The following is a 25,116-nucleotide window of genomic DNA, read 5'->3' on the forward strand; positions in this document are numbered from 1 at the left end:
TGTGTGGATACATAGACAACACCATGTCCCTAGTAAGCCTCTAGGAGACTAGCTCGTTGATCAACAGATGGTTACGGTTTCCTGACCATGGACATTGGATGTCGTTGATAACGGGATCACATCATTAGGAGAATGATGTGATGGACAAGACCCAATCCTAAGCCTAGCACAAGATCGTGTAGTTCGTTTGCTCAGAGCTTTTCTAATGTCAAGTATCATTTCCTTAGACCATGAGATTGTGCAACTCCCGGATACCGTAGGAATGCTTTGGGTGTGCCAAACGTCACAACGTAACTGGATGGCTATAAAGGTGCACTACGGGTATATCTGAAAGTGTCTGTTGGGTTGGCACGAATCGAGACTGGGATTTGTCACTCCGTGTAAACGGAGAGGTATCTCTGGGCCCACTCGGTAGGACATCATCATAATGTGCACAATGTGACCAAGGAGTTGATCACGGGATGATGTGAGTTACGGAACGAGTAAAGAGACTTGCCGGTAACGAGATTGAACAAGGTATAGGGATACCGACGATCGAATCTCGGGCAAGTAACATATCGATAGACAAAGGGAATTGTATACGGGATTGATTGAATCCCCGACATCGTGGTTCATCCGATGAGATCATCGTGGAACATGTGGGAGCCCACATGGGTATCCAGATCCCGCTGTTGGTTATTGACCGGAGAACATCTCGGTCATGTCTGCATGGTTCCCGAACCCGTAGGGTCTACACACTTAAGGTTCGATGACGCTAGGGTTATAGGGAAAGTATGTACGTGGTTACCAAATGTTGTTCGGAGTCCCGGATGAGATCCCGGACGTCACGAGGAGTTCCGGAATGGTCCGGAGGTAAAGATTTATATATGGGAAGTCATGTTTTGGTCACCGGAAAGGTTTCGGGTGTTATCGGTAATGTACCGGGACCACCGGGAGGGTCCCGGGGGTCCACCAAGTGGGGCCACCAGCCCCAGAAGGCTGCGTGGGCCAAGTGTGGGAGGGGACCAGCCCCAGGTGGGCTGGTGCGCCCCCCCCACCAAGGCCCAAGCGCATGGGAGAGTGGGAGGGGGCAAACCCTAGGTCCAGATGGGCCTTAAGGCCCACCCTAGTGGCGCCCCCCTCTCCTCCCCTTGGCCGCACCCTAGATGGGTTTGGGGGCTGCCGCCACCCCTGGGGAGGGAACCCTAGATGGGGCGCAGCCCCTCCCCCTTCCCCTATATATACTGGAGGTATTTGGGGCTGCCAGACACACGAGAACGTCTCTCTTTCGGCGCAGCCCTACCCCTCTCCCTCCTCCTCCTCTCCCGCGGTGCTTGGCGAAGCCCTGCGGGATTGCCACGCTCCTCCATCACCACCACACTGTCGTGCTGCTGCTGGATGGAGTCTTCCCAACCTCTCCCTCTCTCCTTGCTGGATCAAGGCGTGGGAGACGTCACCGGGCTGCACGTGTGTTGAACGCGGAGGCGCCGTGGTTCGGCGCTTAGATCGGAATCAACCGCGATCTGAATCGCTACGAGTACGACTCCTTCATCCGCGTTCTTGCAACGCTTGCACATCGCGATCTACAATGGTATGTAGATGCACTCCCCTTCCCCTCGTTGCTAGATTACTCCATAGATTGATCTTGGTGATGCGTAGAAATTTTGAATTTCTGCTACGTTCCCCAACAGTGGCATCATGAGCTAGGTCTATGCGTAGTTTCTATGCACGAGTAGAACACAAAGCAGTTGTGGGCGTAGATCTTGCCAGTTCTTCTTGCCGCTACTAGTCTTATCTTGTTTCGGCGGCATTGTGGGATGAAGCGGCCCGGACCGACCTTACACGTACGCTTACGTGAGACAGGTTCCACCGACTGACATGCACTAGTTGCATAAGGTGGCTAGCGGGTGTCTGTCTCTCCCACTTTAGTCGGAACGGATTCGATGAAAAGGGTCCTTATGAAGGGTAAATAGAAATTGGCATATCACGTTGTGGTTTTACGTAGGTAAGAAAGGTTCTTGCTAGAAACCTATACAAGCCAAGAAAAAACTTGCAACAACAATTAGAGGACGTCTAACTTGTTTTTGCAGCATGTGCTATGTGATGTGATATGGCCAGAAGATGTGATGAATGATATATGTGATGTATGAGATTGATCATATTCTTGTAATAGGAATCACGACTTGCATGTCGATGAGTATGACAACCGGCAGGAGCCATAGGAGTTGTCTTTATTTTTTGTATGACCTGCGTGTCATTGAATAACGCCATGTAAATTACTTTACTTTATTGCTAAGCGCGTTAGCCATAGAAGTAGAAGTAATCGTTGGCGTGACAACTTCATAAAGACACAATGATGGAGATCATGATGATGGAGATCATGGTGTCATGCCGGTGACGAAGATGATCATGGTGCCCCGAAGATTGAGATCAAAGGAGCAAAATGATATTGGCCATATCATGTCACTATTTGATTGCATGTGATGTTTATCATGTTTTGCATCTTATTTGCTTAGAACGACGGTAGTAAGTAAGATGATCCCTCACTAAAATTTCAAGAGACGTGTTCCCCCTAACTGTGCACCGTTGCGAAGGTTCGTTGTTTCGAAGCACCACGTGATGATCGGGTGTGATAGATTCTAACGTTCGAATACAACGGGTGTTGACGAGCCTAGCATGTACAGACATGGCCTCGGAACACATGCGAAACACTTAGGTTGACTTGACGAGCCTAGCATGTACAGACATGGCCTCGGAACACAAGAGACCGAAAGGTCGAACATGAGTCGTATAGTAGATACGATCAACATGGAGATGTTCACTGATGATGACTAGTCCGTCTCACGTGATGATCGGACACGGCCTAGTTTGACTCGGATCATGTATCACTTAGATGACTAGAGGGATGTCTATCTGAGTGGGAGTTCATTAATCAGATGAACTTAATTATCATGAACATAGTCAAAAAGTCTTTGCAAATTATGTCATACGCTTTAGTTCTACTGTTTAAGATATGTTCCTAGAGAAAATTTAGTTGAAAGTTGGTAGTAGCAATTATGCGGACTGGGTCCGTAAACTGAGGATTGTCCTCATTGCTGCACAGAGGGCTTATGTCCTTAATGCACCGCTCGGTGTGCTGAACCTCAGCGTCGTTTGTAGATGTTGTGAAACATCTGACATACACGTTTTGATGACTACGTGATAGTTCAGTGAGTAATGCTAACGGTTTAGAATTGTGGCACCAAAGACGGTTTTTTGAAACGTCGCAGAACATATGAGATGTTCCGAAGACTGAAATTGGGATTTCGGACTAGTGCCCACGTCAAGAGGTATGAGACCTCTGACAAGTTTCTTAGGCCTGCAAACTAAGGGAGAAAAGCTCAATCGTTGAGCATGTGCTCAGATTGTCTGAGTGCCACAATCGCTTGAATCGAGTGGGAGTTAATCTTCCAGATGAGATAGTGATGGTTCTCCATAATCACTGCCACCAAGCTATTAGAGCTTCGTGATGAACTATAAATATCAAGGATAGATGATGATCCTTGAGCAACTCGCGATGTTTGACACCGCGAAAGTAGAAATCAAGAAGGAGCATCAATTGTTGATGGTTAGTAAAACCACTAGTTTCTAGAAGGGCAAGGGCAAAAGGGATACTTCATGAAACAGCAAATCATTTGCTGCTCTAGTGAAGAATCCCAAGGTTGAACCCAAACCCGAGACTAAGTGCTTCTGTAATGAGGGGAACGGTCACTGAAGCAGTACTACCCTAGATACTTGGTAGATGAGAAGGCAGGCAAGGTCGACAGAAGTATATTGGATATACGTTATATGAATGTGTACTTTACTAGTACTCCTAGCAGCACCAGGGTATTAGATACCGGTTCGGTTGCTAAGTGTTAGTAACTCGAAATAAAAGCTGCGGAATAAATGGAGACTGGATAAAGGTGAGATGACGATGTGTGTCGGAAGTGTTTCCAAGATTGATGTGATCAAGCATCGCATGCTCCCTCTACTATCGAGATTTGGTGTTTGCGTTGAACATGATTGGATTATGTTTATCGCAATACGGTTATTCATTTAAGGAGAATAATGGTTACTCTGTTTATTTGAATAATACCTTCAATGGCCTTACACCTAAAATGAATCTCGATCGTAGTGATACACATGTTCATGCCAAAAGTAATGATAGTACCACATACTTGTGGCACTGCTATTTGAGTCATATTGGGATAAAACGCATGAAGAAGCTCCATGTAGATGGATCTTTGGACTCACTCGTTTTTGAAAAGATTGAGACATGCGAACCATGTCTATTGGTATATATGCATGAAGAAACTCCATGCAGATGGATCGTTTGGACTCACTTGATTTTGAATCACTTGAGACATGCAAATCATACCACATGGGCAACATGACTGAAAGGCCTCGTTTTCAGTAAGATGGAACAAGAGAGCAACTTATTGGAAGTAATACATTTTGATGTATGCAGTCCAATGAGTGCTGAGGCATGCAGTGGATATCGTTATGTTCTTACTTCACAGATGATTTGAGTAGATGCTGAGTGTATTTACTTGATGAAACACAAGTCTGAATTATTGAAAGGTTCAAGTAATTTCAGAGTGAAGTTGAAGATCGTCATGATAAGAGGATAAAATGTCTGTGATATGATCATAGAGATGAGTATCTGAGTTACGAGTTTGGCACACAATTAAGACATTGTGGAAAGTGTTTCACAATTAATACCGCCTGGAACACCATAGTGTGATGGTGTGTCCGGACATCATAGCTGCACCCTATTGGATATGGTGCATACCATGATGTCTCTTATCGAATTACCACTATCGTTTATGGGTTAGGCATTAGAGACAACCGCATTCACTTTAAAAGGGGCACCACGCAATTCCGTTGAGACGACACCGTTTAGAGAAACCCAAGTTGTCGTTTCTTAAAAGTTTGGGGATGCGATGCTTATGTGAAAAAGTTTCAGGCTGATAAGCTCGAACCCAAAGCGGATAAATGCGTCTTCATGGAATACCCAAAAAACAGTTGGGTATACCTCCTATTTCAGATCTGGAAGCAAAAGTAATTGCTTCTAGAAACAGGTCCTTTCTCGAGGAAAAGTTTCTCTCGAAAGAATTGAGTGGGAGGATGGTGGAGACTTGATAAGGTTATTGAACCGTCACTTCAACTAGTGTGTAGCAGGGCACAGGAAGTTGTTCCTGTGGCACCTACACCAATTGAAGTGGAAGCTTATGATAGTGATCATGAAACTTCGGATCAAGTCACTACCAAACCTCGTAGGACGACGAGGATGCGTGCTACTTCAGAGTGGTACGTGATCCTGTCTGAGATATCATGTTGTTGGACAATACTGAACCTACGAGCTATGGAGAAGCGATGGTGGGCCCATATTTCGACAAATGGTTAGAAGCCATGAAATCCGAGATAAATGGATCTTTAAGAAGAAGACGGACATGGACGGTAATGTTACCGTCTATGAAGCTCGACTTGTGGAAAAGAGTATTTTCACAAGTTCAAGGAGTTGACCACGATGAGATTTTCTCATCCGTAGCGATGCTTAAGTCCGTCGGAATCATGTTAGCATTAGCTGCATTTATGAAATCTGGCAGATGGATGTCAAAACAAGTTTCCTTACCTGTTTTCGTAAGGAAAGGTTGTATGTGATACAATCAGAAAGGTTTTGTCGATCCTAAGGATGCTAAAAGGTATGCTAGCTCCAGCGATCCTTCCATGGACTAGAGCAAGCATCTCGGAGTCAGAATATACGCTTTGATGGAGTGATCAAAGTTTCTGGGTTTATACAAAGTTTGTTAGAAACTTGTATTTACAATAAAGTGAGTGGGAGCGCTACAACATTTCTGATAAGTATATGTGAATGACATATTGTTGATCCGAAATGATGTAAAATTTCTGGAAAGCATAAAGGGTTGTTTGAAAGGAGTTTTTCAAAGGAAGACCTGGATGAAGCTGCTTACGTATTGGGCATTAAGATCTATAGAGATAGATCAAGACGCCTGATGATACTTTCAAAGAACGCACACCTTGACATGATTTTGAAAGAGTTCAAAATAGATCAGCAAAGAAGGAGTTCTTGGCTGTGTTACAAGGTGTGAGTATTGAGTAAGACTCAAGACCTGACCACAGCAAAAGAGAGAGAAAGGACGAAGGTCGTCCCCTATGCTTCAGACGTAGGCTCTACAGTATGCTATGCTGCGTACCGCACATGAAGTATGCCTTGCCATGAGTTGGTCAAGGGGCACAATAGTGATCCGGGAATGGATCACATGACAGCGGTCGAACTTATCCTTAGTATCTAGTGGACTAAGGAATTTTCTCGATTATGGAGGTGAAAAGGAGTTCGTCGTAAAGGGTTACGTCGATGCGAACTTTGACACTAATCCGGATGACTCTGAGTAGTAAACCGGATTCGTATAGTAGAGCAATTACTTGAAATGGCTCCAAGTAGCGCGTGGTAGCATCCACAAGATGACATAGATATTCGTAAAGCACACGGATCTGAAAGGTTCAGACCCGTTGACTAATAACCTCTCTCACAAGCATAACATGATCAAACCAGAACTCATTGAGTGTTAATCACATAGTGATGTGAACTAGATTGTTGACTCTAGTGAACTCTTTGGATGTTGGTCACATGGTGATGTGACCTATGAGTGTTAATCACATGGTGATGTGGACTAGATTATTGACTCTAGTGCAAGTGGGAGACTGTTGGAAATATGCCCTAGAGGCAATAATAAATTGGTTATTATTATATTTCCTTGTTCATGATAATCGTTTATTATCCATGCTAGAATTGTATTGATAGGAAACTCAGATACATGTGTGGATACATAGACAACACCATGTCCCTAGTAAGCCTCTAGGAGACTAGCTCGTTGATCAACAGATGGTTACAGTTTCCTGACCATGGACATTGGATGTCGTTGATAACGGGATCACATCATTAGGAGAATGATGTGATGGACAAGACCCAATCCTAAGCCTAGCACAAGATCGTGTAGTTCGTTTGCTCAGAGCTTTTCTAATGTCAAGTATCATTTCCTTAGACCATGAGATTGTGCAACTCCCGGATACCGTAGGAATGCTTTGGGTGTGCCAAACGTCACAACGTAACTGGGTGGCTATAAAGGTGCACTACGGGTATCTCCGAAAGTGTCTGTTGGGTTGGCACGAATCGAGACTGGGATTTGTCACTCCGTGTAAACGGAAAGGTATCTCTGGGCCCACTCGGTAGGACATCATCATAATGTGCTCAATGTGACCAAGGAGTTGATCACGGGATGATGTGAGTTACGGAACGAGTAAAGAGACTTGCCGGTAACGAGATTGAACAAGGTATAGGGATACCGACGATCGAATCTCGGGCAAGTAACATATCGATAGACAAAGGGAATTGTATACGGGATTGATTGAATCCCCGACATCGTGGTTCATCCGATGAGATCATCGTGGAACATGTGGGAGCCAACATGGGTATCCAGATCCCGCTGTTGGTTATTGACCGGAGAACATCTCGGTCATGTCTGCATGGTTCCCGAACCCGTAGGGTCTACACACTTAAGGTTCGATGACGCTAGGGTTATAGGGAAAGTATGTACGTGGTTACCGAATGTTGTTCGGAGTCCCGGATGAGATCCCGGACGTCACGAGGAGTTCCGGAATGGTCCGTAGGTAAAGATTTATATATGGGAAGTCATGTTTTGGTCACCGGAAAGGTTTCGGGTGTTATCGGTAATGTACCGGGACCACCGGGAGGGTCCCGGGGGTCCACCAAGTGGGGCCACCAGCCCCAGAAGGCTGCGTGGGCCAAGTGTGGGAGGGGACCAGCCCCAGGTGGGCTGGTGCGCCCCCCCCCCCCCCCACCAAGGCCCAAGCGCATGGGAGAGTGGGAGGGGGCAAACCCTAGGTCCAGATGGGCCTTAAGGCCCACCCTAGTGGCGCCCCCCCTCTCCTCCCCTTGGCCGCACCCTAGATGGGTTTGGGGGCTGCCGCCACCCCTGGGGAGGGAACCCTAGATGGGGCGCAGCCCCTCCCCCTTCCCCTATATATACTGGAGGTATTTGGGGCTGCCAGACACACGAGAACGTCTCTCTTTTGGCGCAGCCCTACCCCTCTCCCTCCTCCTCCTCTCCCGCGGTGCTTGGCGAAGCCCTGCAGGATTGCCATGCTCCTCCATCACCACCACATCGTCGTGCTGCTGCTGGATGGAGTCTTCCCAACCTCTCCCTCTCTCCTTGCTGGATCAAGGCGTGGGAGACGTCACCGGGCTGCACGTGTGTTGAACGTGGAGGCGCCGTGGTTCGGCGCTTAGATCGGAATCAACCGCGATCTGAATCGCTACGAGTACGACTCCTTCATCCGCGTTCTTGCAGCGCTTCCGCATCGCGATCTACAATGGTATGTAGATGCACTCCCCTTCCCCTCGTTGCTAGATTACTCCATAGATTGATCTTGGTGATGCGTAGAAAATTTTGAATTTCTTCTACGTTCCCCAACATGAGTCTGTGGACTTGCCAAAAGGCTCCGATACATGACCGTTCCTGAAAATATGATGAATTGTAGTTGCAAAGTTGACTGAGAACATAGTTTGTTGGCTTCCAATAAGGTTTATGCTTTATACTTCAATGTTGTGATGAATTGTTACTTGTTTATGAGAAGTTATATGATAAAAATTGCGTGATAAAGTTTTATGTTAAATTTCTCTGCTGTTATAATAATAAGCATGATTCTTCTATGTCCGTATTTTGTTTTTATCGACACCTCTCTCTCTAAGCATGTGGGCATGATTTTCGATTTCGATTTTTCACTTGAGGACAAGCGAGGTCTAAGCTTGGGGGAGTTGATACGTCCATTTTGCATCATGTTTTCCTACTGCTATTTGTAATGTTTTTATGCATAATAATGCTTTTGTAGTAATTCTATGCCTTTTCTCTCATAATATGCAAGGTTTACACAAAGAGTGAGAATGCCGGCAGCTGGAATTCTGGACCTAAAAAAGTTACGTCAGAGTTACCTATTCTACACATCTCCAAATGAGCGGAAAATTTACGGAGAATTGTTTTGGAATATATAAAAATACTGGAGCAAATAACTACCGGAGGGGGCCACCCTGGTGAGCACAAGACACCAGGGCACGCCTGGGCCCCAAGGCGCGCCCTGGTGGGTTGTGCCCTCCTCGGCCCACCTCCGGTGACCATCTTCTGGTATAGAGGTCATTTTGACCTAGAAAAAATCAGGAGGAGACTTTCGGGATGAAGCGCCGCAGTCTCGAGGCGGAACTTTGGCAGGAGCACTTTTTCCCTCTGGTGGAGAGATTCCGCCGGGGGAACTTCCCTCCCGGAGGGGGGAAATCATCGCCATCATCATCACCAACAACTCTCCCATCTTTGGGAAGGCAATCTCCATCAACATCTTCAACAACACCATCTCCTCTCAAACCCTAGTTCATCTCTTGTGTTCAATCTTTGTACTGGAACCCCAGATTGGTACCTGTGGGTGACTAGTAGTGTTGATTACATCTTGTAGTTGATTACTATATGATTTATTTGGTGGAAGATTATATGTTCAGATCCATTATGCTATTTAATACCCCTCTGATCTTGAGCATGATTATCATTTGTGAGTAGTTACTTTTGTTCTTGAGGTCACGGGAGAAGTCATGTTGCAAGTAATCATGTGAACTTGATATGTGTTCGATATTTTGATGATATGTATGTTGTGATTCCCTTAGTGGTGTCATGTGAATGTCGACTGCATGGCACTTCACCATATTTGGGCTTAAGGGAATGCATTGTGGAGTAGTTATTAGATGATGGGTTGCTAGAGTGACAGAAGCTTAAACCCTAGTTTATGCGCTATTTCATAAGGGACGAATTTGGATCCAAAAGTTTAATGACATGGTTAGATTTTATCTTAATACTTTTCTCGTAGTTGCAGATGCTTGTGAGGGGGTTAATCATAACTAGGAGGTGTTCAAGTAAGAACAACACCTAAGCACCGGTCCACCCACATATCAAATTATCAAAGTAGAGAACACGAATCAAGCCAACATGATGAAAGTGATATGGTGAAATTCCCGTGTACCCTCAAGAACGCTTTGCTTATCATAAGAGACCGGTTTGACCTGTCCTTTGCCACAAAAGGATTGGGCTACTTTGCTGCACTTTATTTAACGTTACCGTTACTTGCTCGTTACAAATTATCTTGCTATCAAACTACTTGTTACCGACTATTTTAGTGCTTGCAGAAATTACCTTGCTAAAAACAACTTGTCATTTCCTTCTGCTCCTCGTTGGGTTGGACACTCTTACTTATCGAAAGGACTACGATTGATCCCCTATACTTGTGGGTCATCACCGACGCGCGTGAAGGAGCCATCGTCCCCGACGCATGTCCATGTGTAGCAGGAGGCAACATCCCCACTACGGCAGGTGAAAGATGAACCGGCGTCCCTGCCACGCAACCGCGACCTTGTAGGATCGAGAAGATAGGTCTAAAGGGGGGTGGGTGAATAGACACTAACAAGGCACGAGTTATAGTTTTTAACTTGAAATTTAGACCAATTTTTAGCACAAGTTAAATGGCAACCAATACAATATACACATGCATTTCTAGAGTATAGGCAGCGGATAAGGAACAACATGCAAGCGTAAGAAAGTAAAGGGAGGTAGAAATCGGAAGATCAAACACAATGAAGACGTGAATTTTTGGCGTGGTTCCGATATGTGGCACTATCATACATCCACGTTGATAGGGACTTCAACCCAAGGAGGGTAACAGTTGGGCGAGTCCATGGAGGGCTCCACCCACGAAGGGTCCACGAAAAGCAACCTTGTCTATGCTACCATGGCTTACGCCCACGAAGGACTAGCCTCACTCGGGGTAGATCTTCACGAAGTAGGCGATCTCCTCGCCCTTACAAACTCCTTGGTTCAACTCCACATGATTTGGAGGCTCCCAGGTGACACTAAACCAGTCTAGGAGACACCACTCTCCAAAAGGTAATAGATGTTGTTGTTGATGATGAACTCCTTGCTCTTGTGTTTCAAAAGTTAGTCTCCTCAACACTCAATCACTCTCTCACAGATTTGGCTTGGTAGTAGGAGAGGTATTGGAGTGAAAAGCAACTCGAGGAGGCTAGAAATCAAGGATCAAATGGTTGGAGTGGAATTCCTTGATCTCAACACAAGTATAGGTGGTTTTCTCTCAAAAAATGGATATAGGAAGTGGTAGTTTCGTCCTTGTTGCTCTCTCTAAGAGTAGGTGGTGTGGGTGGGGTATATATAGCCATCACCAAAAATCTAACCATTACACACCTTTATGCACAACTCGGTGGGACCGAGTGAAACACTCGGTGAGACAGACCAATGCAAAAGTTTTGAACTTCGGATGTCTCTGTGAGACCAGATGAATCCACTCAGTGCGACCGATATGTGATGACCTAAGCACTTTCCACACTTCGGTGACACCGATCGGTTTCATTTAGAAATTCCGAAATGAAAACGATAGGTTATAGAAGGTTGGCACATTCACTTCGATGGGACCGAATGTCATCTCGGTGAAACCGAGTTCCTAGGATTTAAGCAGTAGCTCTCTCTGGTGTATCTCGGTGAGACTAGAATGGATTGGTTCGGTGGGACCAAGAATGACTTTAGGGTTTTGGACAGATATGATTGTGAGGGTGTGGTTAAGGGTTTTTGGAGCAATATCTTCAAGCACTTGAGCAAATGACTCATGATCAAAACATCATCCCCTTTTAATAGTATTGTCTTTCCTATGGACTCAGTGTGATCTTTGATCACTTAACCACATGTAGAGTCTTGGAGCTTTGCTAATGCATGTCCTTTGCATTTTGAGGGGTCCATATTCACATTTCATTTTCCATACCTAATTGAACTTTCCTGAAATATTCTTTGAATAGGCATTAATTAAATAAAGTATATGTTGTTATGAATTACCAAAACCACCCGGGGATAAGTTGCACTTTCAGGCCTCCACGTCGGAGGCCGCGTGAAGAAGGAGCGGACGTCCCCCTTGCGCCTCCAGCGCGTCAAGGTCCAGCCGACGTCGACCCTGCCGCACAGCTGGTACACGTGGATTGATGGGCCTTCTCGCCACCGCCGCTAGATAAAGGAGGAGCTGCCACCCGCGACCGCAAAGGCACGTGGCTGCTCCTCCACTACCTCGGAGGCGGCGGTTACGGTAGTGCCGCCGACTCTCGTGTCATGGTATCCGAGGCGGAGCGTGCGGGAAGGCAGTAGGCAAGGTATGATCGGCGCAATGCCGGTCGCCGCTTCGCGTTCCCCAAGATAGACGTGGCCCCGAAATGGGTCTGCAATGACCCTGACCTCGCTGCCGCGTGGACGCTCTACCACTCCGTCACCACCGCGGAGACGGCAACCAGGCACCGCCCCCGCCTTGACGGCGAGCTCGCCAAGATCGGCGAGCAATAGTCGCTTAGCGACTGCTTCGCCAAGACCGACAAGGGCAAGGCCGCGGCCAGAGCTCCGCGGCCCCGCCAGCAGTGGCCAAGGCGGCCCTCCGCACCACACAACAAAAGGCAGAGCGGTAGGCTACCGCGGCCCTTCGACATCCTTGCACTGCTGGAGAGATGACGACAATGACGATGACATGGACGGCGACGCGGTGCGGCAGGACATGGCGGCCACGCGTATGAGGTGGTTGTCCGGTATAGGGTTTAGTTTTTTATATAGTTTTAAGTAAAACGGTCAAAAATTCGTTCATTTATGTAAATTATATCCAAACTTTAATGAAATCCGCTGTCTTTGAATGAATTTTATCTAGTTAGTTCAAATAGTTGATGCTTGCATTGGATGCGAGCAGCTTTGGATGGCGGCCTCCGGCATCAATGTCCATGGACTGATCCCCCTATCCGCGGACGGATGCCGGAGCATATTTGCCGGTCAGCGTTGGAGATGCCCGAACTATGGTGCTTGCATTCTTCGAATCTTTGCACTGTATCACATGCATTTTCCGCACAAAATGGCAGCTTTGGGCTCATGTATGCAAACTGCTGGATATACTTCCTCCATGGCTGCTTGTGGTAGTGTTATTTTTATGTTTTTTCATGAAAGAGAACAGAAGAAAAAATCTGTGTGCCCCTCCCGCACACCTTTAGATACACCTGCTTGGATTCCAATCCAAGGTCTAGCCTCCTCCTTTATATTATTCAAAGAAAAAGAAAAGGAGGAAGCTGATAGTTCAATCTTTATTCTTTAAGTAGCTCCAGCCTGAAGCAAAGAACCAGCTACGGATGCTTTGGCCAAAACTAAAGCCAAAGATCAAACACTGCTGCATCCCAGCATGTCGGCAACACTCTGCAATCGCTCTCCACTATCCCCATTCATTCATTGTTGCTCCTTCACCTGACGTAAACATACATCTTCTACTGCAACCGCAACCGCATCATAGATCAGCACACAAGGTGTGCCAGCCTACGGATTAAGGTGACACTACTGATATGATTCTTCCGCTATATATATATTTCTCAGGTTAATTACTTGCAGTTTCTTTTCTTTCCAAAAGAATAGGTATTTAATTATGCATCGATTGACAATGTTTGTTCAGGCAAGAACATAACTAATACCTAGGCTCTTCTGGTATAGCTAGGTGCCAGCTGCAAACTGATTCACCTGGAGGTGCAGATCGATGGTTTAGAATTCTGGAGCTTCCTGCCTTTGCCGGGCCTTCACTGGAACACTAGTCATCATGCCTCGAGATCAAGAGGTACATACTTTTTCCACCTAGCTACACGCATGCATGCAGTTCTCCCAATGTAGACCAGTAATACTTTCTTCTGGTGCATGGTATGCTAATCATAAAACAGGTACATACAGTCTCCATAGTTAATCCTAAACTTAAAATTTCTGAGATATGCTAGCTAGCTAATTTAATTAAGAGAAAAGTATACTTTTCGTCCCTCAATTCTTGGCGGAGTCTAGATTTGGTCCCTCAACTCCAAAACCGAACAACTTGCACCCTTAACTTCTGAAACCGGACAAGATTCATCCTTGGTCACGGTTTTGACTGGTTTTGGTGCTGTCCCACCCCGGTTTTGACCGTTCCGACTCAAATTTTCCTACCTTTTCCAAGTCCACGTAATGTTTTCAAATTCGGTTATTTTTTTCAAATACGTGAACCTTTTTAAAATTTGTGTACTTTTTTTAAATCTACGTACTTTTTCCAAGTTCATGTATTTTTTTCAAATATGTGTACTTTTTCCAAGTTCATGTACCTTCGCCAAAAAGAACGTAAATGTTAAAAAATAACGGATTTGGAAAAGGTACGCGAATTTCAGAATATTCGCTGATTTGAAAAAAGTATGTTTATTTTTGAAAAAAATACGCGACCTTGATAAAACTACGCGGAGTTGAAAAGTGTATGTGAATTCAAAAAGTTCACGGATATAAAAAGATTACAGGAATATGAGTGAGCACCGGTCAAAACCGGGGTGAGTCAACACCAAAATCGGTCAAAACCAAGTCCAGGGACGAACCTTGTCCGGTTTCGGTACTTGGGGGTGCAAGTTGTCCGGTTTTGAAGTTGATGGACCAAATTTAGACTTCACCAAGAGTTGAGAAACGAAAAGTATACTTTTCTCTTTAATTAATTAGCCGCAGTAGAGAACAAGAGCACTCCAGATAGAGGATGTGATTCTTGCTGAAATTAATTAGCCCTTTAAACGCCAGGCTTGACATTACAAGAGCTGCTAGGAGCCTGGCTAGAAGGGGAGAACCCTCCTCCAACTGCCATCTGCTTAATTAACTAATTTCTCTGCCTCCTCCCCTGGCTGCAGTACCCCTAACCGGAGCAACGCGTACATCTTTGCCCTAACACACCGCCATTAAATCCTCCTCCCGCCATCCTTCTCTAGCTAGGTCCGTCTGACAAACACAGACATACTCAAGTTGTGGTCGTGACATACCGTCGCAGTTTAATTACTGTTCCTAATAATAGCAAAAACTAAGTAGAGGCGTTGTTTGCGTAGGAGTATTTGTTACTACTTACTACTACTACACTTGACAAAAATCGCAAAATGGTAATCAGCAACATCATTTAATTGCCATCAAATAATGTAGGTCATCTTTGCGAGCAATGTCGAACAAGCGGCAGAGAAGATCTCTCGTTATTATCTAGTGGATACGAGTAGGGCTGCACATAAGCCCATCTATTTTGATGGATATCAAGGCCTGGCTGCTTCTGCGGTGCTTAGAGCAATAGACAAGCACCCTCCTCCGTATCTGTTGGAAAGATTCGACAAGATCATCCACGTTGATTGCTCCAGGTGGAAAAGCCGAAGAGCACTCCAAAGGACAATCGCACAAATACTGGAGCTTCCTCATCGGGTGATGGCTGCCATTGATAGGCAAGACAGGGAAGATGATTTCACTGGGACAGATGAAGCATCAAGAGGTGAGATTAATGATGTCGGGAGAGAGATCCACCGAACCCTACAAGAACACAGATGTTTAATCCTATTCTGCAATGGAAGCAACGACACTGTTGATTTGTATGATTTTGGCATTCCTCGGTCTGAGGTGGTGCCTGTCCCATGTCTCCAACGAATCATCATGATGGGTTGTGAGCAGCTTCGTGCCGTGCTTTGGCCAGAAATGGGGGTGCCCAGACTAACTTTGCTAGTCATTGACACCCGAGGAGAAAAGGTCGAAAGAACACTACCAGATTTAGACAAGCTAAAAAAGGGACATCATCATGGATATGTTGCTACAATGGACATGAGATTCATTCAGTCACTAGTGCGAAGAAGTTACAATATCTTTTGGTCCCCATACACCGTTGGATGTAGTCTAAACCTCTGCATATCTGCTGGCGGACAGTGGTGCAGCAACGAGAAGATGGGCTCTGACAGCATATCAGGGCCACCCCTAGCGAAGTCATTATTTCCCAATCACTCTTACAACACCTACAATGATTTTGCTGTTGATGACATAAGTATTGATCATGACTACAGCAGCGCAGTGCAGTTTCAGCCGGGGGACTACCATGTGGAGATTGGTGATGGATTTAGCAACACTAGCGTGGAAACCATCCCAGGAATGAAAGCTATCATCTTAGTGATGGACAAGGCTGAGTCGCTGCATGTGCATGACAATTCTTCCATCACTACTGCCAACCCTGGAAACATCCCTGGACTCATGAAGTCCGGTCAAGTGCTGAAACTTGGTTGGAATTGTCTCAAATGGTGTCGTGTGGAGCGATGTCCCAAGCTACACACAGTATTCGATGCTAACCACGTTTATTGCAATTTTGAAGAACTAGAGAGCATTTGGGCAGCTGATCTTCCAATGGCCCGCTGCATTTGGAGCGAAGGATCGGCCAGGTATTACTCGGCACGTGCTCATAGGTATGCGAAACTGCAGAGCATACACCTTCACTCCTGCCCGAGGCTCACATTTATCCTCCCACTGTCGTGGTTGGACACCTTGAGAAACTTGGAGACCATCCACATCGTCTTCTGTGGCGATCTGAAAGTGGTGTTCCCAGTGGAGCAGAAGCTCGACCTGAGCATTTCAACATACATACCTATGGCGTTCATAAGTGGTACACTGGAGTTCCCCAACCTGAAGCATGTGTACCTGCACGACCTCCACAAGCTGCAGCAGATATGCGAAGCCAAGATGTTTGCTCCCAAGCTCGAGACCATCAGGGTCAGGGGCTGCTGGGGTCTGAGGCGCCTCCCAGCCATCGGCCGAGACAACCACCCTGTCGTGGACTGCGAGAAGGATTGGTGGGACAAGCTGGAGTGGGACGGTCAGGAGGCCGGCCATCATCCTTCCCTCTTCAAGACGCACCACTCGTCTTATTACAAGATGCCCCTGGAGAGAATTTCCGTTCTCCGGTGAAACCGTCGCAACCCGTTTTAGGTACACATGCACAATGCTTTCTCCAGTGGTTTCTTGCTTAATACATGTACCATATCATAAAGTTAACATTTACTATATGGTAGAGTAATATGCACTTCAAAGAATACTCTGCATGTAGATCAAGTGCAGATGTACATCAACAAGTTAATTAATCATGCATGTATTGTGTTCAATTCCTATCATCCTCTCGGCTATGCATTCTACTCTCAACTATAATGCCCTATGCTATGTTGTCTAGATTTGGTGGTGCAAGATGATGTCATGCCTTGCTGCTCCTGACTGCTGCGTTGCCACAGCGGTTCAGGTGTTCATTTCCAAAGATTATGTTGGTGTGTTTTTCTGAAGAATAAATCGGTGTGATGTTGTGTTTTCCCAAGATCAGGAGTACATCTTCTTGATTTGTTTCCAACGAGATGGAGACGAACGTACCGTTTGTTTGTGTGTGGTTTGGTTTTGTTTGGCTTGTGGTCATGTTTGTGTTTGTAATAAGAAGGTTTTCATGTGGCTGTGGTGTGTCAACCATGTACCGTCATAAAACCCCTATTGATTTGACGAGAGTGCTGTTTGCCAAAGACTACGCATGAAACAATGTTAAGTGTGTGCCCAAGTATCGGTGTGGTCTTACATGTATGCTTGCCTGGGAATGTATCGGTGTGCTCTTCTTACATGTATAATATATTACTCTCTCCGTTCCATAATTTTTGTCCTTGTTTTTGTCGCGAGTACAAAGTTTACATTACCTCCGTCTCAAAAAATTTGTCTTAAATTTTTCTAGATGCGGATGTATCTAACTTTAAAGCGTGACTAGATACATCCTTATCTAGACAAATCTAAGACAAAAAATTTAGGACGGATGGAGTATTTGGTTTGGTTATTCACCGTTAATTTGGCATCGGCCGGGAAGGATGGCGGCAGCGGTGGCCTGGACCAGCTGGCGGCGGCAGTGGGGAACCTAACCCTAGCTCTTATACCATGTTATGAAATGAGCTTCTATTCAACGGGGCTAATAGGCCAGCAGTACATATACTTGTGAGGGAAATAAGCAAAGAAGCCACTACACACAGCTCAACCCTGTTCTAACAATCTGAAGATCAAGATCTTGATCCTGGAAGAAGCATATGCCAGGATCCATGGATGGAATCCCCTAAGTAGACATCTTGAAGCTTGAAGGAAGATGATTGTGCACTAGATGGTGTGTTCTTGATGAGGATCAGTTTCATGCCTGTTGTCGCTGTTTTTCTGTGTTAAATAGATGTTGTTGGTTTCCTGGTTGTACGCTTTGCGATGATAGATGTTTTGCTCAAATGGTTGTGCAACTTGCGCACTGAGATGCGAGTGTGTTCGCTAAATACTTTCTTTAGTTTCTCCTTTGTTTTGCTTTCTACCGTTGTAATAACCCTGTTGGTGGTTTCTTTAATGGAAATCAACGAGGTGGCTCATTGTTACGAAAAGAAAGATGTGATTTATAAATGCAATGTTGCCCTGGTAGGTTTTGTTTGTTATTTTAATTATACTAATAGCTGTAGACAAAGTTCCTTCCTACTATACATGGCCATGGGATACCCGGCCCGGCCGGCCCGACCCGACCTGGCCCGAAAAAGCCTGACCTCACCCGGCCCGACCTTGCCCACGAGTTGGGCCTGGGCCTGAGGTATAGGCCCGACAGCTGGGCTGGACCGGGCTTGGCATATTTGCGATTTAGGGAAGGGCTTGGCCCAATGGCTCGAGACCCGGCGGGCTTTTCCACTGGTGGGTCGGGCCTGGGCCTGATATCTAGGCCCGATGGCCGGGCCCGGCCCGTCCCAGCCCAACATATGGCCAGGTATACTTCTTGCCATTCTGTATTGGTAAATCTGACAAATTGTTATCTTGGTCTTCTAGAGAAGTGGCATATGCTGTTTTGCTTAATATTGTTGGGTCATCTATTTTGGAACGGAGGGGCTTTGGAAAGAGTAGGCTGGTGCATGGTATAGATAGTTTGCTTGAACTTTGGTGACGCAGTTGGAAACAGATTACTGGCGCTGGAATGAAAAAACGGCAGTCTTGTTTGGTTCAAGTATGCACCTGAGATCCGGAATTGTATCCCTTCACGGTGTTTGGTACAACTCAAGCACGCTGGTCGAATGAATAACCTGAAGCATTGCAATGCAAACAATTATGGTGGTTGGGTATCAAAATATGGGGTAATAAAACTGAAGTGGTTCTGCATTGAAATTTTACTCTCCGGCACAAATGAAATTGAAGCATACTGATTGGGTGAATGGGAAATACAAAATATTTGCAAAAAGAAAAAAAGAACTCCATAAGTACACAACTCCCGGTGCCAATATTTGGAGCTTCAAGTTCAGTGTTTGAACATTAGGACACTAGAATATTTGGAGCATTGCGGCATCAGGACAAACATTTTATTTTCTTTAACAGCTTCAGCAGTAAAGAACAGTGACAATATTGAAGTGATCTTGCGGACGCGGAGGAATTGATCCCGAGCTCATATGCTCCCGCATGAACAGTAAAATCGAAAAAATATCGAAAAAAATTCAAAAAATTCCAAATTCTTTTTGGGAGAAACATTGACAAAAGTTCTAAGTGCCTGCAAAAATTCGTCATGAAATCACATTCCTAGAAGGCATGGGCAAAAAAACAAAAACAGTACTCTGAAAAAGCTACTTTCAAAAGCATTTTGAAGCACTGAATTTGTTTTTTTTTTGCCACGCCTTACAGGAATGTGATTTCATGATGAATTTTTGCAGGCACTTAGAACTTTTGTCAATGTTTCTCTCAAAAAAAATTTGGAATTTTTTGAACTTTTTTCGATATTTTTTCGATTTTACTGTTCATGCGGGAGCATATGAGCTCGGGATCAAAAGATGACTTTCGCGATCTTGCCAGTCTTCACCGCATCAAAAGAAAGCAAGTTCTCATGTCCTTATGTTGTTAGCACTAAATTCACGAAATTATTATAGTTCACAGAGAAACTCTCGGATTACATAGATGGTGTGCGGTACCACATGAACATCGAACATGATGACAGTCTCAAACATTAGGACACTACAAAATCTAAAAAACTCATAGGACAGTGGCTTATCCGAGGAAGTTTATGATCACCAGGTGGAGCACCAGATTGCACAGGACGAAATCTGCAAAGGCCCTTTCTGGAGGAAGATCCTGTACATAAATGTTTTGACATACAATGTTATGCTGGATTCCAAAGAACAGAGTATTGCAGCAGATTAAACGCTAACAATGAAACTAGAGTTACCTTGAATTCCTTGTTGTCCTTGTTGACTTGAATACGGAGGCACACTGCAAAAACGTAGACAATGACATATCATGCAGCCAAGGAAGGGTGGCCAGGATTGAGAGGGGCTTATGAAATTCTTACCAGCAAGCACTGCAGTTCCTATGCATGACAGGACACCTGAGAGGAACGAGTTGAAGGGAAATGACCCAACTACTCCCATGTAACCAACCTGGTTTGCCACATGAGGGAGCATTTCAGTAGTTTGCAAATGGATCGGGCCTTTTGTGATTATGGGTGAACAGAAGACTTATGGCTTATAAACTGATGACAAAGATAATGCTAGTCAGCAAAAGTACGTGCTTAAAGGAAACTTGCACCTGATCCTAATAATCTGGCCAGTACACACTATATCAAGCACACCACCTAGAAAACAATGGCTAACACTTGATCTGTCAAATCAAACATCAAGGGGCATACAAATGCTTAGCAATCCATGACATTTACACCTACACGAATTTGGTTGACAGATGGCTAGGTACTGGGCACAGCAGTTTTTTGCAGGCTGACACCCTGCTCCTTCAAAATTGAGAAATGCGGTATAGTAAGCAAACATGATACCGCCCTTCCTAGATTCTCATGCTATACTAGAACAAATCATTTCACAATATCGCAACCCTCTTTGTATCCTTGCTTTCTTGAAAAATGAAATTGTCAAGTAAGATTTAAACTTATCCATCCTAAATCACATATCTTTGGGAAAACGTGAAACATCCTAAATTACCTGAACAAGCGCAGTCACCATGGCAAAAAACACATACAGGTCAATGATCTGCAGAAATGTTAGAATAGGATCAGCAATCAGTTATTTGACAGTGGCCACTTGCGGCAACACGAGAGAGAATGGCAATTGCCTTGAGATTCGTGGGCGTGGCAGCATAGGCCTTGTTCAGGGACTGGATCAGGAGCTTGGCATCCCCGTCAGCCTTCGGCATCCTCACAAACCTTGCACCCTCAGAACGCTTGGAGCTAACCAGTAAGAAAGAAAAACAATTCGCAATCAGATTCTCTTGCACCGTAACAAGGCTGTCACAGCCTAGCAGCTCACACGCACGCGTTACGAATTTGGACATGTTTGTTTCCAGAATGGTGACGCAAACATAAACGCAAACGGTCAATGGTTTTACACCGCTACTGTGAATGAAAAAAAAGGGGGCAGAAGTCGAAATTTGTTTGGTTGCTAGGAAATGTAACGTCAATCAATACCTGAATTTGGTGCACGCCAATCCCTGGACTCACCGAATCATGAATCGACAAAAAGAGTCCAAACCATTAACTGGTAACCTATAGTTTTCTGACAAGATTAAAAGCTCGGAAGAAATCAAACAAGAAAAAACCGAGGACATGTTCGTTAACCAGGTTACAGTGGGTTTTTCTTTTGTTTTTTGGGTTTTCCAACTGGTGATGGCATACATTACGGCGTCTGATTATCGTCTGAAAATCTAGAATTATGAAGGCACCGCATCAAGTAGAAACATCAACTACAGTACGTACATTCTAAAACTAGTCACTACGCACGCGCATGACGCATGGAATGGAGATCTAGGACTGGAGCGGCTCCTCAAGGAGGAGAGCAGCCTGGGATCCGGAGGGAGAGAAGGGAGAGGAGGAGGCGCGGGAGATCCCGACGGGACTCACCTCAAGCAGTGAGTGAAGCCGGCGCGGTGGGGATCGGATCGGGGGCCTCCACCGCCGGCGCTGCTGCGGCTACGGAGAAGAAGATCGGGGCGGGGGAGGGGGCGTCAGACTTGAGTTGGGCTCTACGCCACGGCTTGCCGTAGCGGAGTGTTCGTTCGTTAGCGGGCCGAGCCCACCAAACAATGTTGAGTCAGGTAAAACTGCGTAAAGATTCTAAAAACAAAAGGTAAAAATGCGTAAAGATTCTAAAAACAAAAGGAAAGGTAGAAATAAAAAATAGACAGCCAATTGGGAAGGTTATCTTTAAACATTGTGCTCGTTCTTCAAATCAAGCGGCGCATGCGCTAGCTAGTTACTGTTTTTTTAGTAAGATTTGTAATTCATGGACTGATGAGCCCCGGCTTGTCTGATTTCCAAACTCGTAGACGATGTAATTCCTGTTTGAAATCAATAAAGCTAGCCATGATGGCCTTCTTTAAAAAAAATAGACAGCCAAGAGGTGGATCTGGGGTGTCGAAAAGAGGGGGGCATGATTGCATGTCACTGAATCTCGGTCCTGATTTCACTGGAAAACAGGGCATAAACTTTAACCGGGTAAAAACCTCTTTATATTCTCAGACAATAATAATTCCATGACAAAAGGATGGTGCTCGCCAAACACAACACAACACAATGTACCCCTACTACAGTACTCTCTTGCACAAAAGAATTGAATAATGAATGTAGAATCCACACGCACACAAGTCCCCCTCCAAAGAATCCCCCCCAAAGCCTCATAATTTATCATCACTTTCTTCAGCACTTCTTGGCGAGGGCGCTCTTGGCCTTGTGCCGGAAGAGCCCCCGCTTCCTGCCGCGGGTCGCGTTCTCCACCGTGATCACCACCTTGCCGGCCTCCGCCGCGCGGAACGAGTTGCGCACCGCCTCCTCGCCGGCGCCCACCTTCCTGCCCTTGCTCACCACGATGGTGTAGGCGCCCTCGTCGGCCGGCACGAACTCCTCCGTGTACCTCACCTCCCACCCCAGCACCGTCACGTCCCACGTCAGCGTCGTGTCGCCCTGGATGAATGTCACAGACAAATTCAGTCGGTCAGTCATCAGCTCTGAACAAATTCAGCGTGGTGTAGCAAAATCACAAGTTTCTTTTCCATTTGTAATCACCTCGGCGGCCTCGATCTCGATGGTTTCGGTGGAGTTCGCCTTGACGACCACCTCGGCGATCTCGGCGTCGTGCTCGCCGGCGAACTCCGTGTCGCCGTCGCGCTTCAGCCCGCCGTACTTCACCGGGATGGCCTCGATCGGGATGTACTTGAGCAGCGTCTCGGTGACCTTTGAGGGGCGGGCGACGACCAGCTTGCTCTTGGTCCGCTGCGTCAGGAACGGGAAGAAGACGGTGGTGAAGGCGTAGTAGGAGAACGGCACGTTGATCAGGATCTGCAGCACGGCGGCGCCATGAAAATCCAGTCAGATCTCGAAGCAATTTCATGGCATGCTTGGGGGAATGAAATCGAAATGTTTTGGGCACTCACGTTCCTGGCGACGAGCTCGGGGTAGTTGTCCTGGAAGAGGTCGAGCACCTGCTTCATGGCGACGCGGAGGTCCTTCCTGGCGGGGCCGGGGGAGCCGCGGAGGTCCGTCACCTGCAGCAGCGACGCGGCGCCGCCGGGGCGGAAGTCGAGCTCGGCCACGTGGCGCTCCATGGCGCGCACCCGCCAGCGGAGGAACCGGGCCGGCTTCTTGCCGCCGTCGGTGCCCAGCGCGCTCCTGTACACGCCCTCGTCCGCGAACACGCCCAGCGCGTTGTAGCACACCGGGTGGCCCTCGCGGTCCGCGCCGTCGAGGACGCACGCGCCCTCCGGGAGCGCGTCGCCCTCGTCGTCGTCGCCGTCGGCGGCGGTGGCGGCCAGGCTCTTCCACTCCCGGCGCCACCGGAGCGTCCGGCGGAGCATGTCGAAGGCGGCGCCCGCCTTGAAGTCGCGCGCGCGGAGGAACTTGAGGAGGACCACGTCCGTGGCCTCGTCGCCCTTGCTCGGCAGCAGCGGCACGCCCCACAGCGCCACGTCCTTGTCGACGACGGCCGCCGCGACCGGCGCCGCCTTCTCGGCCTCGACGGCGGCGGTCTCCTCCTTCTCCGCGGCCGCCTCGGCCTCCGGCTCTTTCTTTTCTTCAGCCGCCTCCTCCTGCTTCTCCTCGGCCGCCACGGCCTCCTCCTGCTTCTCCTCGGCCGCCACGGCCTCCTCCTGCTTCTCCTCGGCCGGCTCGGCCACGGCCACCTCCTCCTTGGCTTCCTCCTCTTTCTTCTCCTCACCCGCTTCCACCGCATCCTCCTTCTTCTCCTCAGCAGCCACCTCCGGCTTCTTCTCGTCGGCCGCCGCCTCCTCCTTCTTCTCCTCGGCCTTCTTCTTCTTGCCCTCCTTCTTCTTACCCTCCTTCTTCTTGGGCTCCACCTTCGCCTTGACCTTGACGCTGGCGCTGTCGTCGTCGAACAGCTTGCCCTCGACGATGGCCTCCTCGACCTTGGCGCGGAGCTCGGCGAGCGCCTTCCGCTCGGCGTCCTTGAGGTCGCCCAGGCGGTTGCTCTCCTCCCTGAACGACATGTTCTTGGCCACGGCCACGGCGGCCGCGCCCGCCTCCACCTCCACCTTCGCACTCACCTCCTTCGCCGGCGCCACCGCCTCCACAGCCCCGCCGGAGACGACCTCCACGCCCATGCCGCCGGTCAGTCACTCAACAAGAAACCTCACAACGACGACAGACGCGAGCAAAGCAAAGAAGGCCGGAGATTCCTGTGCGGTGTCAGAGGCGAAGGTGGCTTTGGTGGTGGTGTGTGGAGCGGGGAGGAAGAAGAGAGCGCTATATAGCGGCACCGCGGCCTCGCAACGGCTACGGGGCGGGGGCCAGTGGGGTGGCGCCAGGTAGGACGGGCGAGCCGTTGGGTCGTCCGTCTTCGCTTTGCTTTGCTTTCTGCGGCGCAGGGCCAGGCGGGCCGGCCCATGCCAACGGCTACCTCCTTGCTAACCGCTTTTGTTTCTCTCGCGCGGCAGTGCTCCCTCGCTGCTGGCTACAGGCAGTCAGTAGAGAGGCCATGCTAGCCTGTTTTTTTTTCCTTTTTTTTTTTTGAGAAAGATGCTAGGCTGTTGTTTGTTGTTTGATTGATTCGCTTTTGTTTGTTGGGCCCGTACCTTTACTTGTTGCTATTATTAAATCTGACTGCCAGCTCGGCGTTTGACCTGACAGCAGGGCGTTCTTCTTCTT

The 25,116-nt window shown here is 47.2% G+C and overlaps 3 protein-coding genes across 4 annotated transcripts; 1 reads left to right on the forward strand and 2 right to left on the reverse strand.

The window, feature by feature from the left end:
- The first annotated feature begins 13,309 nt into the window (after positions 1-13,309).
- LOC123171537 (uncharacterized) lies at positions 13,310-17,620 on the forward strand. 2 transcript variants are annotated; one of them, XM_044588987.1, is made up of 4 exons: positions 13,310-13,487; positions 13,647-13,767; positions 15,120-16,925; positions 17,164-17,620. In XM_044588987.1, exons 2-3 carry the CDS (start codon positions 13,750-13,752, stop codon positions 16,902-16,904), a joined length of 1,803 nt encoding a protein of 600 aa, XP_044444922.1. In that variant the 5' UTR covers positions 13,310-13,487; positions 13,647-13,749; the 3' UTR covers positions 16,905-16,925; positions 17,164-17,620. The 2 variants fall into 2 exon arrangements, with proteins under 2 accessions (XP_044444922.1, XP_044444923.1); XM_044588988.1 differs by having other exon boundaries at positions 13,651-13,767.
- A 2,234-nt stretch (positions 17,621-19,854) lies between these two features.
- LOC123166133 (dolichyl-diphosphooligosaccharide--protein glycosyltransferase subunit DAD1) lies at positions 19,855-22,020 on the reverse strand. Its single transcript, XM_044583903.1, has 6 exons — positions 21,862-22,020; positions 21,078-21,192; positions 20,948-20,995; positions 20,308-20,395; positions 20,185-20,228; positions 19,855-20,090 (listed from the first exon to the last, which is right to left on the reverse strand). Exons 2-6 carry the CDS (start codon positions 21,156-21,158, stop codon positions 20,007-20,009), a joined length of 345 nt encoding a protein of 114 aa, XP_044439838.1. The 5' UTR covers positions 21,159-21,192; positions 21,862-22,020; the 3' UTR covers positions 19,855-20,006.
- Positions 22,021-22,446: 426 nt separating this feature from the next.
- On the reverse strand, positions 22,447-24,700 carry LOC123165626 (patellin-4). Its single transcript, XM_044583319.1, has 3 exons — positions 23,391-24,700; positions 23,023-23,295; positions 22,447-22,920 (listed from the first exon to the last, which is right to left on the reverse strand). The coding sequence occupies exons 1-3, from the start codon at positions 24,570-24,572 to the stop codon at positions 22,657-22,659; spliced, it is 1,719 nt and encodes a 572-aa protein (XP_044439254.1). The 5' UTR covers positions 24,573-24,700; the 3' UTR covers positions 22,447-22,656.
- Between the last annotated feature and the right edge of the window lie 416 nt (positions 24,701-25,116).

Source organism: Triticum aestivum, chromosome 7D (genome assembly GCF_018294505.1).
Source record: "Triticum aestivum cultivar Chinese Spring chromosome 7D, IWGSC CS RefSeq v2.1, whole genome shotgun sequence".
Classification (NCBI taxonomy): Eukaryota; Viridiplantae; Streptophyta; class Magnoliopsida; order Poales; family Poaceae; genus Triticum; species Triticum aestivum.